Here is a 22,967-nt window from a genome sequence, read left to right on the forward strand (position 1 = left end):
ACCCAGCCCTGGGACATGAGGGAATAAATGATTGAGTTATGATTTCTGCACAGTCAATGAAAGAAAAAAGGGCAGAACATTTCCACATAAATAGAGCAAGGGGGAAGGGAGCAAAGGACACAAAATGCAAACTCCGGAAGCGAAAGAAAGAAAGTATGGGACAGGTCAAGCAGGAGTCTAGTCAATGCTGCTTTTTCTCAGACCACCAAACCAGTTGACCACGTTAGTTTCAAGGTGTTAGTTTCAAGTTGCAAGGCAGAATGCCCGCAAAGGTCACAGAGTTTCCTTTCCATTTGCTGAGTGGAGGCTGCCATCACTGATAGGTCACAGCTCATTTGCTAGACCTCTGACTTCGCCGCCAGACAGCTGACCTTTTCAAGAAGCCGTTTGCCAGGTAGAGCGCAGGATGGAAGGGGTGGGTAGGAAGCGGCGCAGGGTTCCCGGCACTGCTGCTCGGTACACGCCCACCACGGGTTCTTTCCTCATCTCCGCAGCCATCTCTCATCTCCTTCGTCCAGCCAACTTCCAGTCGGCTGCCTGCCAGATAAGGAATTTAATAAAGACAGATGTTTGTTCTGCGTGTGTAGTTTGAAACAGAAAGGTAGGAGGAAATGTAAAATGTTTCCCAAAAGCTTGTAAAAAATCTTGAATAGTTTGGGAAGTAATAATAATTAGGCTTGCGATTTGCATAGGTATTCATTCTTAAGAGCAAGTTGTGTTTGCTCTATGGCATCGCACTAATAAAACAGAAATTTCACACAGTAACCATCACTTTTATTACCCGTGTGCCACATCTGTTCAACTTCCTCAGTCTTCTGAACCTAATGATATTTTGGATCTCTCCTCCCTGGTGCTATTAGCGGTGGATAGGAGGGGCTCCTTCGTAATTCTACACCTGTTCCAGTCCACACCCATCAACTTGCTAAGCTTCCCAGACAAGTGCGGGGTAAAGCATGAGAACATCTGAATCTGGGGTGGAGACGCAGATGGCTGAGGCTGGGCTTGGCTTTTCAGATTTTGTGAAGAAAATCTAATGTATTTCCTACCATGGCAGTTGATGACGGCAATTTATATTCCAGGACGAAGAACAAACTAAATTCATCTCAGAATGATTGTAAATCATCGAGACGGAGTAGCCTGCCGCCTGAACTACTCATAGGAAATGACATTAAAGGAAGACTTCAGAGAAACATTAAAAACTTGGAACCCGTTCACCTGAGGCGCCCGAAAAAGAGACCATCCATATTTCCAGGTAGGATTTGTTTCTGTGGATGCCTGCCAGTTAAAAAAAACACACCAAAAGCAACAAGGACTGTATTTCGTTTGTAATGATCAGATGTGTTACATTTAAAACGAACTCGGGACATGTTTGAGTATAAAATATAGAATGATTCTTTCATCTGAAAGCACCCCCATCTTTTTTTCTTTTCTTTTCTTTCTTTATTTTCATATCTTTAAGGGTCTGGAAATAGGCGGCTGTTTTATTCTCAGGCAGCAGGATCAGGGAACCGCTTTGCTTGCAGTCCTGGAGAATGCCATGCCGCATTTCATTCTCTGGTGTGTTTTCTTTATTTTGCAAGATTATGGGATTGTTGAGTGAAGCTGATATTTGTGTGCCCCAGAAATTAACACCATTAAATACTCGAATGCATGCTTCAAATTCCTGTCTTGCATCAGAGCCTGAAACATTTGTAGTAAAGGGCTCAATTAAACAATGTGGATGGTGAAATGTATTGGAGCACAGAAGACTCAGGGATTTCAATCTTGATAAAGAGACTCTGATGGCAGCTTTAGATGTCCATGCCTGGTATTAGAGGTGTGTAAGCTTGTAGAAGACGCCTGTGATTGTGAACTCTCACGGAGGTGTCACTGGTGGGTGTGTGGTCACTGGAGAGGATGAATTATTTAGTCAACTTATTTCACTACCGTTTGCATTGGAATCTCCTGGAGAAACTGAAAGTGGCCTTTTTGTTTGTGATTGATTGATTGGAGTCTTTAAGGAGGATAGATTAGACACAACTGCTGAGGGCTAACTCTGTGATGATAGAAAATAAACAAGAATAATTCATTCAAGCTTTACTTCATCATGAAAATGAAATGAACCCCCCTAACAGTTGAGTTTTTTTAAAAAATATTTATCTATTTATTTGGTTGTGCTGGGTCTTAGTTGTGGCAGCTGGCTCCTTAGTTGCAGCTTGCCAGCTTCTTAGTTGCGGCATGAGAACTCTTAGTTGCGGCATGCACGTGGGATCTAGTTCCCAGACCAGGGATCGAACCTGGGCCGCCTGCATTGGGAGCGCAGAGTTTTATCCACTGCGCCACCAGGGAAGTCCCACAGCTGAGTCTTTATATGGAGGTGGGAGCTCAATGGATTCTTGTCTAGACTGTGTCCCTAAATGGTACTCCAAGCCACCTCACCGACCCCTGTGGCCTTCAGGTACATTATTTTTTCTGCCTATTTCTGCTGCCATTCCCCTTCTTGGGGACAGCAACAGGAGATGGACTCTTAACATCCTCCCTATCTGCTAGGGTCTCCAGTTGACAAGGTAGAGAGTTGTCTGCCCAAAGTTTGAACAATAGTGGCTACTTTTCTTTTCTAAATTCCCTTTCACATGAACCACAACTTCATTGTCATGTAGGTCTCACTAACTTCTTTTTACAGTGGTTGACTTAGAAATGCCACCAGGCTGCAAATCCCACCACAGCTCCTAAACATCAGCTGAAAACAGAAATGTACATAGGTTGTGATAACCATTCCTATGTTATATGCTGTGTGGTTACACATAAAGAGTGGATATAATGTGGGACCTGAGCGTCAGAGAAATTAAGATGCAACTCAAAATTAGTAACTGGCAAAACTACGGGTCAGACATGGGTCTTTCAACGCCAGTGTTGAAGCTGTTTCCCTCTGTTACCCTGTGCTGCGTTGTCAACTGTTGTTCTCATTTGTCTGATGAGATGCAAGATTGAAGACATGTCAGCGTTCCGATGTGCATTCACTCTGACCCTTACATACACACAGTCAACTTTATCCTCTCTCTCAAGTCTCCTGTTTTCAGTCCTGCACTGAATGATTGAATGGTGGGTTGATTCACTCATGAAATATTCATGTAGTTCTTGCGCTGGTCTAGGGTGGACCTTGAAGAACCGAGCTACATGGTACTCTTGTGTTCTTATCTCCCGTTTCTCCTCTAAGGGCCGTCTCACACTGCAGATAGTTATCTACCCAAAATGCAAATATGTTTGGGTCATTCCCTTACAATTCTTCGGTGGCTACCCTCGCTCTTCAGATAAAGTCCAGACTCCTTAAAGTGAAGTACACGAGACTGCCTACCTGGCCGCTGCTTCTGTCCCCGGCCCATCTCTTTGCTCTCCTCCCCTTGCAGTCCTGCAAACTCAGCCAACTTTAGATCCCCGTGGTCCATAATGCTTGCTCTTCTAGGGTAGGTGCTATATAACCTACCTGCGTAGTTTCACCCAACTAATTCCTACCTTGGCTTCAGGTGTCAGCTTGACAGCCCTTGTAGGGAACGTCTAGGAAGCTTTCCTGACCTCCCACCCAGAGGGTGGGGTCCATTCTCCGTCCTTCTCATAACACCTGGACTTTTCCCTATCACAGCACGTATCACATTGTATTGTAATTATCTGTTTACTTGTCTGTATCTTCCACTGGCCAGTGAGCCAGGGACCATATTAGTCTTGTTAACCATTGTGTCCCTTGTACCTATCACAATGCTTGGCACATAGCATGAACTAATAAATATTTATTCAGTTGACTCAAATCGTGATGGACAGAATGAACCCTTGGCATGCCTTGTATGCTCTGCTTTCTTCCACTTTCGCATCCTCCCTCACCTCCCAACGCACACACAGGTGCACACACACACGCCTGTGTTCCTGTTATGCCCTTTCTTCCATTCTCCACCTGGGCTCCGAGGCCTAATTCAAGACTTCTGTCTTCTGTAATCACGCAGTCTTCCCATCTCTTTGAGTTCTCCTTTCATGCCTACCACTCACCTCCTTGGCCTCAGTACTGCACAAAGAGTCCTTCCCTTTCTTCCTGGGATCGTGTTCAATTGTCTTAGGTTGTGAGTGGGTTCGGTGGTCACTTTGTGGCAACTAAGTTTCTATTTGTATAGAAATTCTTTGAAAACAGGGGCAATATCTTATATGGCCCAATTGTATCCGAGAGGGAATTGCACATAGTAGGTGGTCAGTTAACATCTGGTGGTAAATTAACTAATTTGCTGTGAGGCTGTGTCCATCCTGTGGGGCCTATCTGATTCTAGCTCCAGGAAAGAACTAGTTGGCAGTAGAGACTATCAAAAGGGAAGGCCTTTATACTGATTTTCATCACCATATAGGAACTCCTGGTGGGGGAAATGCAGGTACCCCTTGTCTCAGTGTGTAATTCATTTGTTAAAACATGTGTTAGGATTCTGCTATATGCCAGGATCATTCTAGACCTTGGGAAGAGAGCAGAAAATAAGACAGTTTCTTATGTGGCTGATGGGAAAGAATTTTCCTAGCAGGATGCCTTGCATATTGTGCAACCCGACAAATACCTCTTGAGAAAAGGGGTGAAGGGGGTACCATACTCACAGCAGTGAATCTTAAAAATCAAAACCAATACATTTAAAAATCATATTTTTATGATTTTTACAAAAACATCAAAAACTAACTGTTTTTCTTCCCTTGAAGAAGCCTCAACAGTAGAACTAGTTTGAGTTGCTCAGTTGAAGTTCTTCCATCTCGGCTTCACCAGACCAGGCATTAAGAGTGTAGGTAGGTCTCTAGCGGGCAGCTAACCTTGCTTCCTTGTCCTCCTGAAAGAACTCCAGCAGCTCCAGAGCAGAGGGCTGAGCTCCGTGAAAGAAAGCAAAGGAGGAGAGAGATGTGGTCCTTACACATACCACATCCATAGGCACGTCAGATTGAAATGAGCATCTCATCCTGCACCTAGAAGAAAGTGGGGCTCAGGTGCCAGGTGTCATGGGTTGTTCACTCAGCACTCGTAAGCAAGCAAGTTGGTGTGTCTGATCAGCTCATTCTTAAAATATCCTACTGATTTTACAATCATCTGTTTGAAAAGCGAGGAGCCATCTGCTTGGAGGAAACAGGCAGTTCCACGCACTTCCTTGTTGCTTAGTCAGAGGATGAGTGTGGGACCTCGAGGAGGAGGGCCCTCTGGTCAGGACTCACATGGCAGATAGGCCAGCACGTAAGCTAACCTCCATTCTCCTTTTTAAGTTGGTTCTGTTCCAAAGGGATTTTTTTAAAAAAAATCCTAAACAATCTAAAAAAAATTATTTAAAATCATTTTAATAAAAAAACAGATTTTGAACATTTTCTAAAGTAAAACTCCTTTTTTTTTTTTTCTTGCTGTATGTAGGATTTTATTGGAAACACAGGGAAGTAGTAAGAACACTGGCAGCTAGATGGTTCCAGCCTCCCTGAGGGTGGCCAGAAGGATACAGTGCAGCTGGGCAGTTGGGTTCGGGCTCCCTCCTGGGCGCCTGCTTATCCCAGGCACAGGGAAAGACACTCTGTAATTAAGCCCGCCTCCTCCAGTTGTGTGCTCGATGTTAGAATTCTGTCACTCTGCGGACTTTCCTGGCTTCGCCTTCCAATGCAGGGGGTGCGGGTTCGATCCCCGGTCGGGGAACTAAGATCCCACATGCCTCGCGGCCAAAAACCAGAACATGAAACAGAATCAATATGGTAACAGATTCAATAAAGACTTTAAAAATGGTCCACATCACCCCCCCAAAAAATCTGTAAAGAATAAAAAAAAAAAAGGAATTCTGTCACTCAGAATCCCTGCTGAGTAGTGATTTGATGACGTTTCAGCAGGGCCTTTCAGGGACAAGGAGGAGGGGAGAGGACCTCCTTAAGGTTGCACCGTAAACAGTGCTTCCTGGGAGTGTGTGCAGTTGGATTCAGTGGCTCCTCTTGGTGATGACAGGACCCATGTTTCGTACACCTGGGTGTCTTTGATGTGGGAGGTGCCCTGGAGGTGGTGAGGTGTGCAGGCAGGGTGGCGGCACGTGAGAAGCACCATGTCATGGCCTCTCCGGAGCCGCACCCCCGTCCATCTGGTGGTGTGACTTCCTACCACGGCTGCTTCCAGAGGTGGCTGTGCTCAGGGCCTAAGACAAGGGAGCCTCAAAGGCACGAGTCTGAACTTGTCCTCTCATGAAAGGATTTCAAGACAAAGGATTTCACCAAGGAAGTATCTACCTCACAACTGGGTTCACGTTCTGATCCCCCATCTTACTAAACGTGTAATGGACAAGTCACCTGATCCCTGGGAACCTGTTTATTTCTTCATCTGTGAAATGGGAGCGAAAACACCAGTGTCACAGGGTTACCTGAAATGCAAATGAGATAGTCCGTGAGGATGAAATGATACACAGCTGGAATTGACTGTGTTCGCTTATTCTTTGTTGATATCAAAGGTTTTGTTTCACATAATTTGTACTTTACATGGGTGGGTGGTAAGTGTAATTGGAACACTTTTGCAAATCTTCATGGATGGAAAGTTATCCTAAGTCGTCAATCAAACCCTCTGCTAAGGTAAATTATTATTATTATTACTTTTTTTTTTTTTTTTTTGCGGTATGCGGGCCTCTCACTGTTGTGGCCTCTCCCGTCGCGGAGCACAGGCTCCGGACGCATAGGCTCAGCGGCCATGGCCCACGGGCCCAGCCGCTCCGCGGCATGTGGGATCTTCCCGGACCGGGGCACGAACCGGTGTCCCCTGCATCGGCAGGCGGACTCTCAACCACTGCGCCGCCAGGGAAGCCCTGCTAAGGTAAATTCTATATAATGAGACACCACTAAAAGACCTATTAATTTTCCATGAAAAGAGGGTAACATGGAAGCTCTTCTTAATAAAAATAGCCATATATTTTCTCAACATGACCTCATTAAACTTGAGAGTATTGTCATGTCAGGCCTCTGAAAATTGTTCTGTATTAGAAACAACACTATCTGTGATTTCAAAACTTACTTGTGGCCTTGTGTTCAATGATTTTGCCTAACTTTGTCCAACACCTTGCTTTGGGAAATTCAACTTAGGCTTTTTTTTTTTTTTTTTCGGTTGCACCTCGTGGCATGTGGGATCTTAGTTCCCCAACCAGGGGTCAAACCTGTGCTCCCTGTAGTGGAAGCACAGAGCCCTAACGACTGGACCACCAGGGAAGTCCCAGCTTAGGCTTTTCTTTGAACTAAAAGTTGGAATAGGATGGTCGTTCATTCACAATTACATATGATGTATAGCTTATATGTAAGATTAAAAATGAACTCACCACTTGAAATGAATCTTTTTAAATATTAGGAGTATTTAGACTTCCAAAAGTTTTGAAAATCAACGTTTGACATTTTGATTTAAAATATTTATAGCATTTCTTACTCAAAAATACTAATGCAACAAAGACTGAGGTATCCTGTTTCCTTAAATAATCGTATTTGTTTTATGGATAAGTTTATTCAGGGAGGTGAAATTTCTGTTCTTGTTTTGCTTTGTTTTTTTTCTAAAAAGAAACAAAGCCAAAAACTTAATGAGGATATTAATGGTAAACCAGTTACTTTTAAGAAAAACAAAAATGCTAGTACTAGTCACATGTGTGATAACCAAAGGGAAGTATGTTTTACCTTTATGCAGGGACACAGAATAAGCAGAAGGCATTAGATTTACGGCTTGACTTCAGGTTTTTCCTCCTTGTCATAAAAAAATAAATAAATACAAATATACGGTTCTGAATGCAGGACTTACGATATAAGTATATTGAGAAGTGGCTTAAATGCTCCTGTTCTAAAAGCAGTTCGTTTCCGTTTGCTGATCTATAGCAAATGTATAACTTTTCAGATTTGAGAGCTCCCACACACTTTTCTTCCCATTCTTAAATCTAACACTGTAAGGTCTAGTAGTGACATCTAGACTATGAAAAGATTGTGTTTTTACATCCACATAACTTTATATTTACTCAAGATAGTTCAGTGATAATTTTAAGCATTTTAATTGTTTTCATAAATAATGTACTTTTAACAAATATTTAGCAGGGGATATGGCCATCCAGTCACTCAGTTATGCAGAGAAATGACCGTACCCCAACATTCTTTTGCTTCAGATACTCTGGGACTCTGTACAGAATGTTTACCTTCAAAGTTTAATTAGACTATCTCCAGCATTTCTTTAAAATCTAGGAGCTTAAACAGGTAGCCATTTTTGGGTGACATGCCTGGAAAAACTCTCATTACAAGATGGTCAGAGTGTTTTAGGTCACGACTTCCAAACCTTTCCATCCTAAGTGGGGCATGAGTTAATTTTTTTGTGCTGAACAATAGATTGTCAGATTTACCTTTGAACATCCTGGGAGTTCAGAGCACAGAGATGGAGGAACTACAAAGGTGGTATGTACTTTTGTCAGTAGATCAGATTTCTCCACGTTGCTCCCTCAGCTATCAAATCATGCTCTTCTCTCCCACCCTGATACTTAAGAAAGACTAAGTCATCTTGATGGATAATAAATACTGGATGGCGTTTTGGAGTAATTATGGGCCAGAAAGATTCAATTCAAAGAAACATTCTTTAATTTTAAGTATCAAAATAGTGCCCAAGGATAAATGGAAGATATGCATATGGGAAGGACTACAACATCTATTCAACAAAAATCTAAGCTATCTTGCTGAACGACTACTAGATGCAAAATGCTGCGGAGGACAGGTTGATGATTAAGACACTGATACACAGCAATTTGTTCTCCTTTCTAATTTTTTACTAGGAGAGCAGGGTGCACTAATTTGGGTGTTCATGCTTCTCTGGCACAAGTGTTTAAGCTCTGTGTTGCACCAGCTAATGGCAATACTGACACCGTGTCATCTGGCACAGAAACCCTAATTGGCAGTGAAACATCTCCCTACAGGAAAGTCCCAGGGGATCTTAATTGTCCTCTGCATCAGGGTTTCTTTGCTGGGAGATTGTTTACCTTTTGTAAATTGTGACTCTTCTGCACCCTCTAAAACACTTCTGTCCTGATCAGCCTCCTGGACTTGAGTTTTTTCAGCTGAGGAACCTGAGCACAATGAGGAAAGAACACCAGGGCCTGGTGACGGCCCTGAGTTCAGATCCAGCTCCGGGAAGGACAGGTGGAAGAAAGCCACGCCCCTCCCTAAGCTCTGGGCCCCTGGGCAGGGCAGGCAGATCCTGGGGCACTGCTGGCATCTCCGTGCTCCCCTTCAGGCCACACTCCGCTGACCTCCCTCATCTGGGGTGGAAACAAAATAAAGATCAAGCCTCCTGGACGCCAAAAACAAAAACAAAAGTCAGTGAGAAAGAGTTATAAGTCGAGTGGTCCTCCCCGGGGCCCAGCTCAGGAAGGGTTTCCAGTCTTCTGAGATTTTCAAATGCTTATACAACTAAGGGACTATTAACTGAGCAACTTAAGGCATTCATTTTCAATTAACTGCACAAATGCAAATTACTGGAGAAGTTTTTTCAGAATCCACAGGCACCAGCCCTGGAGATTTGATTGAGGAAGTCTAGGCTGGGGCTGGGCTTCTAACCGCTTTGTGAAAATTATCCCCAGGTACATGGGACGTTTGTCCCATCCCCTAGTTGAGAACTGCAGACTTAAAGGAAGTGGAAAAGATCCTCAAAGATCAAAGTCATTCTTAAACTATCCCCGGTTCACATGTAGGAAGCAGTAGGCATCTATTCATGGCAGGCCCCCGGCCCTGCCTCTTGTCATTCAGTCCCCTCTCCCACACACCCAGCCATCACCACCCTCAAAGGTCAGTGTATTCTTGGACAGGAAGAGAACCTGTATTTTCTCTCCTAATAGTGCCTGGATTTGAGTTCCATTATATACAGGCCTCCTCCTGGTTCCGCCTCATAATCTTACACACTACCATCTAGGTCTTTGTTGTAACCCCTGCTCACGGCAGAGGGTAAAACACTAGAACTGTTTCTGCCACCTCTTGATCAATTGTTAAAATGTTAACGATGTGCTGAATGTTTGTGTCCCCCCCACCCCAGAATCCATATGTTGAATAATCCCCAGTGGGATGGCATTTGGAGATGGGGCCTTTGGGAGGCAGTTAGGTCACGTGGATGGAGCCCTCATTAATGGGATTAGTACCCTTGTGAAAGAAAGCCGGAAGAGAGATGATCTCTCTCGATTTCTCTCTCTCTGTCTGCCATATGAGGACACAGCGAGAAGTCAGGAAGAGGGTTCTCACTAGACACCAAATCAGCCAGCACCTTGATCGTGGACTTCCCAGCCTCCAGAACTGTGAGATGTAAATGTTTGTTGTCAGAGCCACCCGGTCTATATTAATTGGCTATAGCAGCCTGAATTGACTAAGCCAATTGGATGAATGAGAAATATTTGAGTCCGTAAGAGAAGAAAAACTCTTAATACAACAAACAAGTAATATAAGAAAATATAGAAATGTTCAGTGAATGAAAGTTGATGAATATCACGCACGATACTTAGTGCTGCAGAGAAATTGCATTATTCGGAAATAAACTATAGCGACTTATTTTCTTTTGTTATTGAATCACATCCATCCAAAATAAATAGCAGTTGGGCAACTTCTCAAAAGAAATATTGCCAAAATGTAATTACTTTTAATAAAGATGCCACAAATTACTACATAATTATTTAAACAAAAGGCAGTGCAGTTTTGGAAGACTGTAAACATCCCGACGTTGTGACCTTATACTTTGTCTTAATTTCTGCTGAATTAGAAAGGGCTTTGCTGTTTCAAATATACCCATGCTATTCAGTCCTTCAGCAAAAAAGTAGGTGACTAAAGTCTGTGTGCTTAACCATGCTTGACGAATGTTGATAATGATAGAAGCCATTTTATTGGTGGTAAATCAGCTTCTGATTTCCACACCAAACACTCCCACAAGCACAAACATGGTTGGGCAGGAGGCAGAGAAGTGGTCTGGAATCATATCCTTCATGGACAAACTGAAATGAAAATGCAAAATCTCCATCAGTGGGGTGCTGGTTGGGCGTAAGGGGGTACAGAGGAAGCCCAGAAGGCATTTATCTAACATGCTCAGAAGAGGGAACTTAAGAAAAAAAAAAGCAAGCAAAAAGAAAATAATGTTACATCTGTCCCCCACAGCAGGAAATTTGCGGGGTGGTTTTTATTTTGAACATTTTACTGCTATGGACGGGGCAAAATGACTTGCAGAAATGAAACTGTTTGGTGCTTGCCTCTGTGGAGTGGGGAAGCTCCCTGAATGTCACCGAGATGGTGAAGAGGGAGGGCGGTGGCAGGAGTGTAATCCTTGTTTATTTGATAAGTAATGGTTCTCTCTTTAAAAGGCTCTTTTAAAGTTTCCCGACCTTGAAAATAATGATGAGTGAACACAAGACTGGATAGAGTGAGATAGAAAGAGTGGAAAATTTCTGTTCCATCCTCTCCCCGACACAACAACGGATTCTATATCTCTATCCAACCACTGCCTCGGGGGATTGACTTATTGGAAATTGAAGCAGTGGGAGGGAGACAGAGCCAGCCGGGAAGAGTCCATTGGCTTCTCATTGTCACACTCCTCCTTGAAAGGCTCCCCAGCTCAGCCTGCACGTTATTGCTTTAAAACAGTGTTAGGATCTAGCTCAGTTGTATTTGCGCAGCAGAGATAGAAATGACCAACATATGAGCTATTGATGTTCAGACAGAAGTCCAGCGTTGCATGTTGCTTTCATTAAGTTGGAAAATACAGTGCGTAGAAGTTGATGAAAAATTTACTCAAAAATCCACCACAGTCTTTCGGGGGCTATAGTAGAGGGGTACACATATGGTTCTGCTTCTTTAAAGTGTGGACATTTGAGATGAACACTGTAAAATCGATTAATATGTAATTGTGCGCAAAATACAGATTAATCAGCCGTCTGGAATTCTGTCCCTGCTCTGGACCAGAGTGTTTACAGGCCTGGGATCTTGCTCACTGTACAGTACAGTTATCATCTTAACATCCCACATTGCTGTATGCTACTCATTGCTAAATGGAATGGCTCATAACATCTGTTTAAAAGCAGCATAATAAACTATTCCATAGTTTAGGACTTTAAGTTTTAAAAGTTATAAAACGTCATGAATTTCATCCCAAGTGGCAATATTTCTCCAATCAGTTTTTAAGGAATATGATTAGATGAGAAGTATACCTCACTTTCAAAATATTTTAATTTCATCATTGAGAAAATTGGAAGGACACCCATTTTAAAGTCGTGGGGATTCTTCAAGCTTCGATCTTGCCAATTCTGGGCATTAATGAGCTAATTCAGCTTTTTGGTCATCATTGCTATTGTTTTATTCAATGAGAGGGCATCTTAGAAGACTTATGATGTTTCTCCAAAAGTTGAATTCTTAATTCCTTGCTAATTATTCATCTTATAGATACGTCTTTGAGTCCTGGGATTTACTTTTTTTTCAGAGCTCAAACTGCAAAAAGTGCTTGGTGGTTGTGTTGTTGAAGAACTTAGACAAGCACTTGGCAGGGAGCACAGTGGAAAATCAGAGCATCGTTGAATTACGGATCTGAAAGAAATCTTAGAGAGCATCTAATTCAATGTACTCATTTTACAGATGAAGAAATACAGACCTACACAGACCGCTTACATTGAGGGTCTCCTGCTTCCCAGCATAATCTTCACGAGATCATCACCAAAACCTAGTTTAAGAACCTCTGGGGTCATTTTTTGTGAACAAGAAAGTGAGGAGAAAATGATGCCCACAGCTTTCCTTGTGGGTCCCAGAGACAAGCAATCCACACACCAGCCTGTGTTATTTAAGCCTCCACACACCCACCCTTCTGCACAGGACACTGCAGTGGAGAGGCAGGGCAGGGGGAGGTTGAAGCTTTAAAAGGTACATGTCAGTCACAGGTGGTGACATACCCAGCTGAAGGGCGAGCCTGGCCCAGTGCACGGCATCAAGATCTCAGCTGGCTTTATTTTTCATTCTGTCCTTAAGAGATGAAAAGTCTGTTTCTTTGATGAAAGGAATCAAGCGAGAGAGGGGGAATTTTAGTTTTGGGAAACTTTTGTTCAAGGAAATGTACAGGAAACATGATTGTCCTCAGAGATGTGATCCAGGGGAAAACCTAGACCCTATATAAACATTTCTTTTGTGGGGGGAAAGCTGTAGGAATATTTTCCTCTTGAACGGTGAAAAGGTCTACTAAATTGTCATTGTTCTCACAGACTAAGATCACCATTCCCGTGTCACAGTGGGGAAGCTAAAGCATATGGAAATAATCTGTTCAATGTTAAGAGGGCAAATTTGAGACAAGATAAGATTTCACAACTTTTCAGTTTCAAGTTCTCCTTCACCAGATATTCTCTGAGGTTTATTCCATTCTCATGTTCAAAAAGTTATAACCCAAAGCAGCTTTAAAACCCTGTATCTTAGTGATTGAACAAAAAATGTATATGTCTTTTTTTTCCACACAGGGTATAACCAAATCCCTAATTAAAAATCAGTTAATAAGGCCCCTGATTAAAGGGGCATCGAAGGTAGACAGTAGACTTAGCCTGACTGCGCTTGTGGAGCAGCTGTGTGCCTGCGTCTATCATTGAAAAGTAAATACTTTGCTCAGTTGAGGGAAATGTATTACTTTTTAAGGTTGTCAGGGCTCAATTTAATCTTTGAAAAATAGGTCACCCTGTTGTTTTGTGTGGTCCTCAGTTTAAAAAATTATCTAACCGCAGGTTCTATACCTCTGAAGGGGTATGTAATAAATAATCATTACTTTGGGAAAAGGATTCTACAAGAGCTCAAAATAAAGCAAAAAAAGGTTTTTTTTTTTTAAAGCTTATTTCTTCTAAGCACTAGGGTTTGAAAATACAGAAGATTTTTTTTTTTTTTCTGTTTTAAAGTAATAGAAGGAGAAGATCATATAACCTCACATAACCTAAAAGTCAGCTGGGAGCAATTTGCTCTTAAAATTTAAGTAAAGATTGATCAAGCTTCCATGCCAATACCTACAGAAAGTCCCAGGCCCAGCCCCCAGATCTCTCTAACTTCAGAGACACTGTCCTTCTGCTTAAGTTCCTTCTTCTGCTAATTTTTTTTTCAAATATTTCCAGTTTTTATTTCTTTCTAGGCATATGACAGGATTTTACTTCCTTTCCCCTAGAATTTAGTATAACCATTTGACATTTTGTGGCCAGGGAATTTTGAGAGTCACAATTCAGTGTGTCATGATTGGGTGGAAATTTTAAGCACCATATCTGAGACACCATATCCCCTTTCTTCTACTTCAGTGATTGTAGAAATTGATGTCAAGATAAGGCCTTCGTCAGCCTGAATCCAAAGAAGCATAAGTAAACACCCTGTAAATTCTGCAAATGTTTTGTTTGTTCTCTTTTGCCGTTTATGGATTTTCCCATTATCTTCTTATGCTGTGTGAATTCAGAAGGGAAGTTCATCCTCTTTCCTTGATTTCCACAAACAAAAACTCAACCATAAAAGCCTGTGTGTATAGCAGATTCTGTGGCTGTCCAGAGAGACAAAGAGGATGTAGGTTTTAGATATTCATTCAGCACAGACAACGCTGATTTAATATTAGATGTCCCTGTTCTTAAAAAGCCCTTTCAGCCACCCTGACATTTGAGATTTCTCAGTGCCTACTCTACCAGTATTCTTAACCCCTGGACATCTTTTTTTTTTTTTTTTTTTTTTTTGCGGTACGCGGGCCTCTCACTGCTGCGGCCTCTCCCGCCGCGGAGCACAGGCTCCGGACGCGCAGGCTCAGTGGCCACGGCTCACGGGCCCAGCCGCTCCGCGGCACGTGGGATCCTCTCAGACCGGGGCACAAGCCCGTGATCGATTCTTTCAAATTCCTTTCTACCACATCATCCCCAGAATTTCATGTTCTTCTCCCTCTGTCATATAGAGCAATTCTGATCTTACCAGCTGCTACCCCCAACTCCTCCTTTGGCCTATCACAGCACATCCAAAACCAATCTAGGTGCTCATCAAAATCAAAGGGCCATCTGAGATTACTTCCTTTAAGCCCATGGTCGTCATAAGGGTACATAAGAACCATCTCAAATTTTGTTAAAATTAAATTCAGATGCTGGCTCATCTGGTTTGGGGTTGGCCTGGGAGTACTTACTATTAATAGTTATGATTTGATTCTGATTGAGGGATCTTCCATTCATTCTTTGAGAAACTCTATAGTCTAATAAGAGTCATCCTCTATAGGAGGCAGCTGGATTCTAGATAACAGGGTTTTTCCTCCTTTACATATGGAGTGCACCTACAAAATCCTGCAAAGACCCCGCTGTGATTGGGGTTAAACATCTCCCTATCATCCTAGCTTTACCATCTTATGGTATAAGCCCAAGGTCACTCTGCTTAGAAGCTCTGTCAGTTAAAACTTTGATAGACTCATTAGCAGGGGATAAGACTCATATTTCCTGTCTTAATAGGATTTATCTTGTCAAACATGTTTGTACTCACTTGAACAGGGCCAGTGACCCATGTAGCTAAGTTACACAGGGGACACAGCTTGCTCTGGGCCAACCCAGGGTACTTTGCTTCCCATCTTCCAAAGATGTAGAACAGAAGACAGTCTTAAGGGATCAGGAATTAAGACCATCCTGGGTTAGCAGGTGTTCACATTATTTTATATTTTTAATACCCAGACTAGAGATGATTTCATATTGATTTGGGCAGCATTATTCAATGAGATTAGCTTTGTTTTCCACTCAGTTTACAAGATAGCTATGTCCCTTTTAAAAGCTAATTTAATTACAAACCAGAAACTGATCAGAGGGTTATTATAAAGTGTATAAATTATCCATACTATGGATTAATAAATTCTCTTACATAATATAATGCATTTTAAATAATTTGTTTTACACAAGTGTGCACTTTTCAGGAAGTTGTCAACTGTGTTGTGTTAATCTATACTATGCTTCCTAATACATTTACTGTCTTTTGTCTAGTTTCTGTCATCCTTCTACCTCAATTCTTAGCTCTTTGATTAAAAGAGCTAAATTTTCTATTTTTTTAATGTCCCTGAAACATTTATCTAATGATTTCTGCCCTCAGTGGATGTTCAGGAAAATGCTTACGCCCCACCCAGAGCTGTGTCATACTCTTCCCTCTTCCAGTAACAGTGTGTGGACCTAGATACGTAATTTAGCCACCCTGTACACCCTAGAATATTCCCTGAAAAGTGGGATAAAAAATAGTATCTAATCTCTAAAATCTCTACTATTTTAAGGACCCCTCTGGAGTCTAGAACTGCATCCCTGAAGTAGTTCTCTCATCCACTGGTAGCTTTAATTCTCTTAAACATTGAGATATTCTGTAACACCCCGCACCTTCTTTCTGATAGTGCCTCTATCGTGTTTTAGCCCCTTTACTTTCAGGATCAAGCCTACACTCTTGAGCATGGCTTTGAAGACCCAGGAGCCCTCCCAGGCTGGCCCCGTGCTCAGAGGGAAGGCTTCGTCCCTGCCCCTGACCTTCCTGCACACATTCTGGCCACATGGAACCACTGAAGCCCTCTGGCCCTGCTCCCCTCTCATTGGGGCGGGTCTTCACACAGGCTTACTTGTAAATCTGCCCACCTTGCTTTTCTCTGTCATATTCTTTTTCAAGGCTGAGCTCAAATGTCACCTTATCTCTCAAACTGTCCCTTAACACTCCCACCCTCAGATGGTTTAGTTGTATCTTACCTTTTGTTTCGTACGTCTTCACACACTGTTATGGTGTTTAATGTTGTTTGTATCGTTAGTACCACCCCCTCTGTTCCAAGCCTTTTTCTTTTTTATAACTTTATTTATTTATTTATTTTGTTTTTGGCTGCGTTGAGTCTTCGTTGCTGTGCGCAGGCTTTCTCTAGTTGCGAGCAGGGGCTACTCTTCGTTGAAGTGTGTGGGCTTCTCATTGTGGTGGCTTCTCTTGTTGTGGAGCACAGGCTCTAGGCACATGAGCTTCAGTAGTTGTGGCACACGGGCTCAGCAGTTGTGGCACATGGGCTTAGTTGCTCACGGCATGTGGGATCTTCCCGGACCAGGGCTCGAACCCATGTCCCCTGCATTGGCAGGTGGATTCTCAGCCACTGCACCTGAAGGCAGATACTGTGTATCCCATGCATGAATGAATGAGTGAGTAAATGAATGAATGGATGCTTTTCCTATCTGTCTATATATTAACTGCCTGGTCTGTCTTAGCGATCAGTAACATGCACAAAGCTAAACTATTTCCCAAGAATTGATAGTCATCCTTAGTATTAGTTTTCCAGTGAAAGTGGTTTATTTTCCTCTCTCCAAATCCCTCATCACCTGGACTCCTGTTATTTTGCTCTTGCCTTAATATATCCCATTTCGAGAGGATTTTTTGCTTATAGTATTAGCTACTTCAAATCCCTTGCAGATTTAAGTAAGTGAGAAGTATAATGCAGCATCTTCTGAGCCTCATGTGAGCTGAATAAGATCTTTTTCCATCAAAGGCTGCATCATTTTTTCCACTTCCCTTCCCCACTTACTGTATCCTGGTTAAAACCGATGTCAGCTCTGTATGTGTCCATCATGTTGCCTAATGTTTTGAGTCAGTACCCTTTATTAACTTATTTTGCTCCTGCATCCATGATTGGCTAGAATTATTTGACAGCTTCTTTTTGGCTAACATAGATTTACAAAACAAAACTTTCTAATGCACTTCGCTTTTGCTGGTACCATTACGCATGCTGCAGTAGCAGAGAATATAACTGTGTTTTGTGCAACAGCGTGGAAGAGTTAAGTAGAAAGAAGGAAAAGCGACTCAACAAAAAGAGATAACTGTAAGCATGTCAGAGAATCAAAGTGAATTTCCTAAAATTATTAATACGGTGACAAGTATCTGCAACTTCTGTATTAAATCATCGGATATAAAGTCTTATTCCCGAGATAGCTCATCCGAATGATGGTTCTTTGATGTACGGAATGGATTGTTTTACCTGATGAAGCAACACAACAGAGATGTCAGGAATAACCAGCTTTACAGCTGACAGCAGAAGCCTTTGGGCCAGGACTTTATACGTTTGGCACAATTATACTTATTGTGTATCAGTGCTGTATAAATATTTAATAAAAGTTCCTCCCACACCTATTCCTGGCAGGTCAAGGCCTTGCTGACTTGTCATGTCCGTAATCAAATATATTTCTCTGCATTAATCTCTTGAGGCGTGGTACCACTCTTAGGCTGGTTTCTCTGGGACCACCCATCTGCTCTAGGCTTGGGGTGTGCTCTGGACGACTGGAATATAGAGAAATAGCTGTGAAAAAAATCTCTTCATTTTTAGAGTTCAGTGACTTACAGAGTGAGCTATATTTTCTCCTAAAGGTGAAACAGTCACCTTTGTTGAGGTTACACCAATACCTGGGCTTCTTCATCCAGGCTCTGTAACTCACACCTAGACTCTGGTGAGCTCACTTTACCTCTCCTGAGGTCAGTTTGCTCATCTGAAAAAGATCTAATCACAAATGTTGATTCTGGCCCCAAAGTTTTAGCGCACTGCCTATTTCCAGGTATAATATTGGTGGTGCTTTACTCAGAAGACATAAATTAGCTCATTCTTAAGTCTTTCTAGTGAATGTGAGAAATGTGCTACTACTTAAATATTTCATCTGTTGTCGGACTTTTTCTTTAAGAGGAATTTACCCAATATTCACTATATAGAAGAAGAGAATCATCATGGGAACAGATTGGAATTCCAAAGCACATACATGTAGAATACCATAGCTATTATGTGAATTTTAAAAGAATAACACCTTTAAAGTGATCGGAAAGAACAAAATCTACTGGCTCTGGGAGACAAAAGTCTGCTAATCGTGTGAACTCTGTCCCTTGGTTTCTTCATCAGTAAAATGAGATAAAGACGTAAAGGGAGACTTCCCTGGTGGTGCAGTGCGTAAGACTCCACGCTCCCAGTGCAGCGGGCCCAGGTTCAGTCCCTGGTCCGGGAATTAGATCCCTCATGCATGCCGCAACTAAAGATCCTGTGCGCCACAACTAAGACCCAGCACAGCCTAAATAAATAAATATTTAAAAAAGAAAAAATAAGACGTAAAGGGCCATTATGGGCAGTTACAGGAGTTTCAACTGGAAACTATCTTGTAAAAAGATACTTCCAAGGCTGGTGTTTTGAGTTTTCTGACGGTGCTAGTGTCTTCATCTTCGTCCCTCACACTTTCTGTCCCGATCCCTCTCGTGACTTTTGCCACAATTCCTTTATGTCTGGCTCCCTTTGGAGCTACCATCTGTGCTCATGCAAAGTGATATGTGTTGTCGGTGGTGCAGCAACACTAATCAGCCCACAGAAGGATTTAATCTGTCTTTTGGTTCCATCAACAACTTCCTCCAAAGCCCCAAGTTTATTTGCCAAAAGTGAAGTAGTTAACTACTTCACTTCCCATAAAAAAGCTGTGCAAATCCTTTTGGTTTTATTCACCTTGTCTTCCTCTTCTATCTGGGAACTCCCAGTCTGCAGAAGTTTTGTTTGTGCACCCTGAGGTTTCCAAGGGTGACTCGGGTAGACCTGAAAAGTTCTTTGGTCCAGGCCAACATCAGGATTATTTCTACCTGTAGTCACTTTCACTTTCACAGAGTTAAACAATCATTCAGGAAAGTGAACCCCAGGTAGGTTTTCCTGCAGGAACACAGAGAGCTCTGTCTACTGCACTGAATCTTTACAGTCAGGTGACCCACACCTAACAATAACTATTGTGCTTCCCATTACAATGATTTACACCTATGTTACTCTCAAGTTTAAATTATTAATATAATCTATTAATATATTAATACATGGATATATTATCATATAAGCCACTGACACTGTTTCTAAGTGCGATATGTCTTATTTATTCCTCTGAATGCCTTTAAAAATGTATACTTCTTCCAAGTCCCCAAATACTGATTTTGACCTCTCCATCATTGGCTAGGATCACCTTGCTTAATCCGATCTTCATTTCTATGTTAGTAAATCTTGTAATTTGTATTGTTATGGTAACTTTTCCACATTGATTCCCCTACCAATAGCTGTGATTCATAGAAGAATCACGTACCAGTTCATCCATTCATTCATTCTGTAAATTCTTTTTGAGGACCTGCTACATGCCAGGCAGCGGACTAGAACTTGTTCATAAGTATTAAAGTGTCCAACTGCAGGTGTTCCTCATTTTATCCTGCTTCGATTTATTGTGCTTCACAGATACTGCAGTTTTTACAAATTGAAGGTTTGTAGCAATCCTGCATTGTCAGACAATGCTTAGCATTTTTAGCAATAAAGTATTTTTTAATGAAGATAGGCATGTAAACATAATGCTGTTGCACATGACAGCCTACAGTATAGTGTTAACATAACTTTTATATGCACTAGGAAACCAAAAAATTTGTGGGACTCGCTTTATTGCGATGTTCGCTTTACTGTGGTGGTCTGGAACTGAACCTGCAATATCTGAGGTACGCATACCTCAGCTGAGCCTTCAGTGACCCATATTAGTGACATCAAAGATCACTGATCACAGATCACCATAACAAATATAATAATAATAAAAAGCTTTAAATATTGCAAGAATTTCCAAAATGTAACACAGAGACACAAAGTGAGCAAATGCTGTTGGGAAAATGGTACTAATAGACTTGCTTGAGCAGGGTTGCCACAGACCTTCAGTTTGTAAAGTAGCCAGTATCTACGAAGTGCAATAAAGTCAAGTGCAACAAAGCAAGGTATGCCTGTATTACTCCCTTCCATTCTGTCAATTTGCTTCATATTTTGGGGAGCTCTGATGTTTGGTGCATACATAATTGTTATATCTTCTTGGTAAATTGACCTTTTTATCATTATATAAAGTTCTTTGTCTCTTGTAACAGTTTTTGACTTAAAGTTTATTTTTTGTTATTACTATGCCACCCCCGCTCTCTTTTGATGACTATTAGGACGGATTCTCTTTTTCTATACTTTCACTTTCAACTATTTGTGTCCTTAAAACCTTAGATCTAAAGTAAGTCTCTTGTAGGAAGCATATAGGTGGATCCTGTTTTGTTTTGTTTAATCTATTAAGCCAATCTACATCTTTTGATTTGGGGAGTTTAATCCATTTACATTTAAAGCAATTATTTATAGAGAAGGACTTACTATTGCCATTTTGTTATTTTTTTTCTCTAAGTTTTATAGCTTTTTGTCTCTCATTTCCTTCCTTGCCTTCCTTTGTGTTTAGTTGATTTTTCTGCAGTGACATGTTTTGATTTCCTTCTCATTTCCTTTAGTGTATATTATATAGATATTTTCTTTGTGGTTACCATGAGATTACAAAATATCCTAGAGTTATAATAATCTACTTTAAACTGATAACAACTTAACTTCAATTGCATACAAAAACTCTACTCATTTACATCTCTGCCCCACCCCTAGTTTACATTATTGATGTCACAAATTACGTCTTTATATGCTGTGTACCTGTGAACATAGATTTATAATCATTGTTTATGCTTTTGTCTTTTAAATCCTATTTTAAAATGAATGGTGGAGTTACAAACCAAAATTACAAGAATTCAAGTTTTTATATTTGTCCATATATTGACTTTTACCAGAGGACTTTTACAGTCCTATGGTTTCAAGTTACTATCTATTAATCGCATCCTTTTGTCTCAACTTTAAGGACTCCCTTTAACATTTCTTGTAGGGCAGGTCTAGTGTTAACTCCCTCACCTTTTGTTTACCTGGGAATGTCTCAATTTCTCTCTCCTTTTTGAACAACAGTTTTGCCTGATATAGCATTCTCAGTTTTCTTTTTCATTCTCAGGTTTTTCTTTCAGTACTTTTTTTTTTTTTTTTTTTGGCAGTACGCAGACCTCTCACTGTTGTGGCCTCTCCCGTTGTGGAGCACAGGCTCCGGACGCGCAGGCTCAGCGGCCACGGCTCACGGGCCCAGCCTCTCCGCGGCATGTGGGATCCTCCCGGACCGGGGCACGAACCCGTGTCCCCTGCATCGGCAGGCGGACTTTCAACCACTGTGCCACCAGGGAAGCGCATCAGTACTTTAAATATATCATCCCATTCCTTTCTAGCCTGCAAGATTTCTGCTGAGAAATCCACTGGTGATATTATTGAAGACTCCTCGTATATGACAAGCCACTTTTCTCTTGCTGCTTTCAAGATTCTCTCTTTGCCTTTCACTTTCTACAGTTTGATAATAATATGTCTCAGTGTGGGACTCTTTGGGTTTATCCTACTTAGAGTTTATTAAGATTTTTGTATGTGTATATCCATGTCCTTCCTCAAATTTGGGACATTTTCACCATTTTTTCTTCAAATAAATTCTCTGCCCCTTTCTCTCTCTCTTCTCCTTCTGGCACTCCCATAATGCATATATTAATCTTCTTAGTGGTATCTCGTAAGTCCTGTAGGCTCTCTTCACTTTTCTTCATTCTTTTTTCTTTTTGTTCCTCAGATTCAATAATTTCAAATGAATAGTTTCAAAATTTCAAGTTTTCTGATTCTTTTTTTCTGCTTGTTTGAATTCATTGTTGAACCCCTCTAGTGAATTTTTCAATCAAGCTATGTTTTTTTTCATCTCCGTAATTTCTGTTTGGTTCTTTTTAAATAATTTTGATCTCTTTGTTGATAGTCTCATTTTGTTCATGAATTTTTTTCCTAAGTTTGTTTAATTGTCTTTCTGTGTTCTCCTTTATCTCATTGAGCGCACTTAAGAAAATTGTTTTAAAATCTTCGTGAAGCAAGTCCGAGACTTGTGTTTCTTTAGGGTTGGTTTCTGGAGATTTATTTTGTTCCTTTGAATGGACCATGTTTTCCTCTTTCTCTGTATGTCTTGTGATCTTCTGTTGAAAATTGGGCATTTAAAAAACCATTTTCTCAGTCAGTCTTTGTGGACTGTCTCTGCACAGAGGAGGATCTTCACTAATCAGCCTGGAATGAAGGCTTAAGT

The 22,967-nt window shown here is 41.4% G+C and overlaps 1 protein-coding gene across 2 annotated transcripts in view; it reads left to right on the top strand.

Annotated features, from left to right (window-relative positions):
* FRY (FRY microtubule binding protein) overlaps positions 1–22,967 on the top strand; it is a 429,644-nt gene that overhangs the window by 96,163 nt on the left and 310,514 nt on the right. Inside the window, exon 2 of one of the 2 annotated variants that reach the window (XM_060288251.1) lies at positions 1,080–1,252. Coding sequence is in view for 1 of the 2 variants with exons in the window: in XM_060288249.1 (XP_060144232.1) it covers positions 1,048–1,252 (205 nt within the window). In the remaining variant the exon portion in view is untranslated. Of the gene's footprint in view, positions 1–1,047; positions 1,253–22,967 lie in introns of those variants that run through there. The other variant, XM_060288249.1, reaches the window with a different exon arrangement.

This window comes from Globicephala melas, chromosome 18, assembly GCF_963455315.2.
Source record: "Globicephala melas chromosome 18, mGloMel1.2, whole genome shotgun sequence".
NCBI classification, from domain to species: domain Eukaryota; kingdom Metazoa; phylum Chordata; class Mammalia; order Artiodactyla; family Delphinidae; genus Globicephala; species Globicephala melas.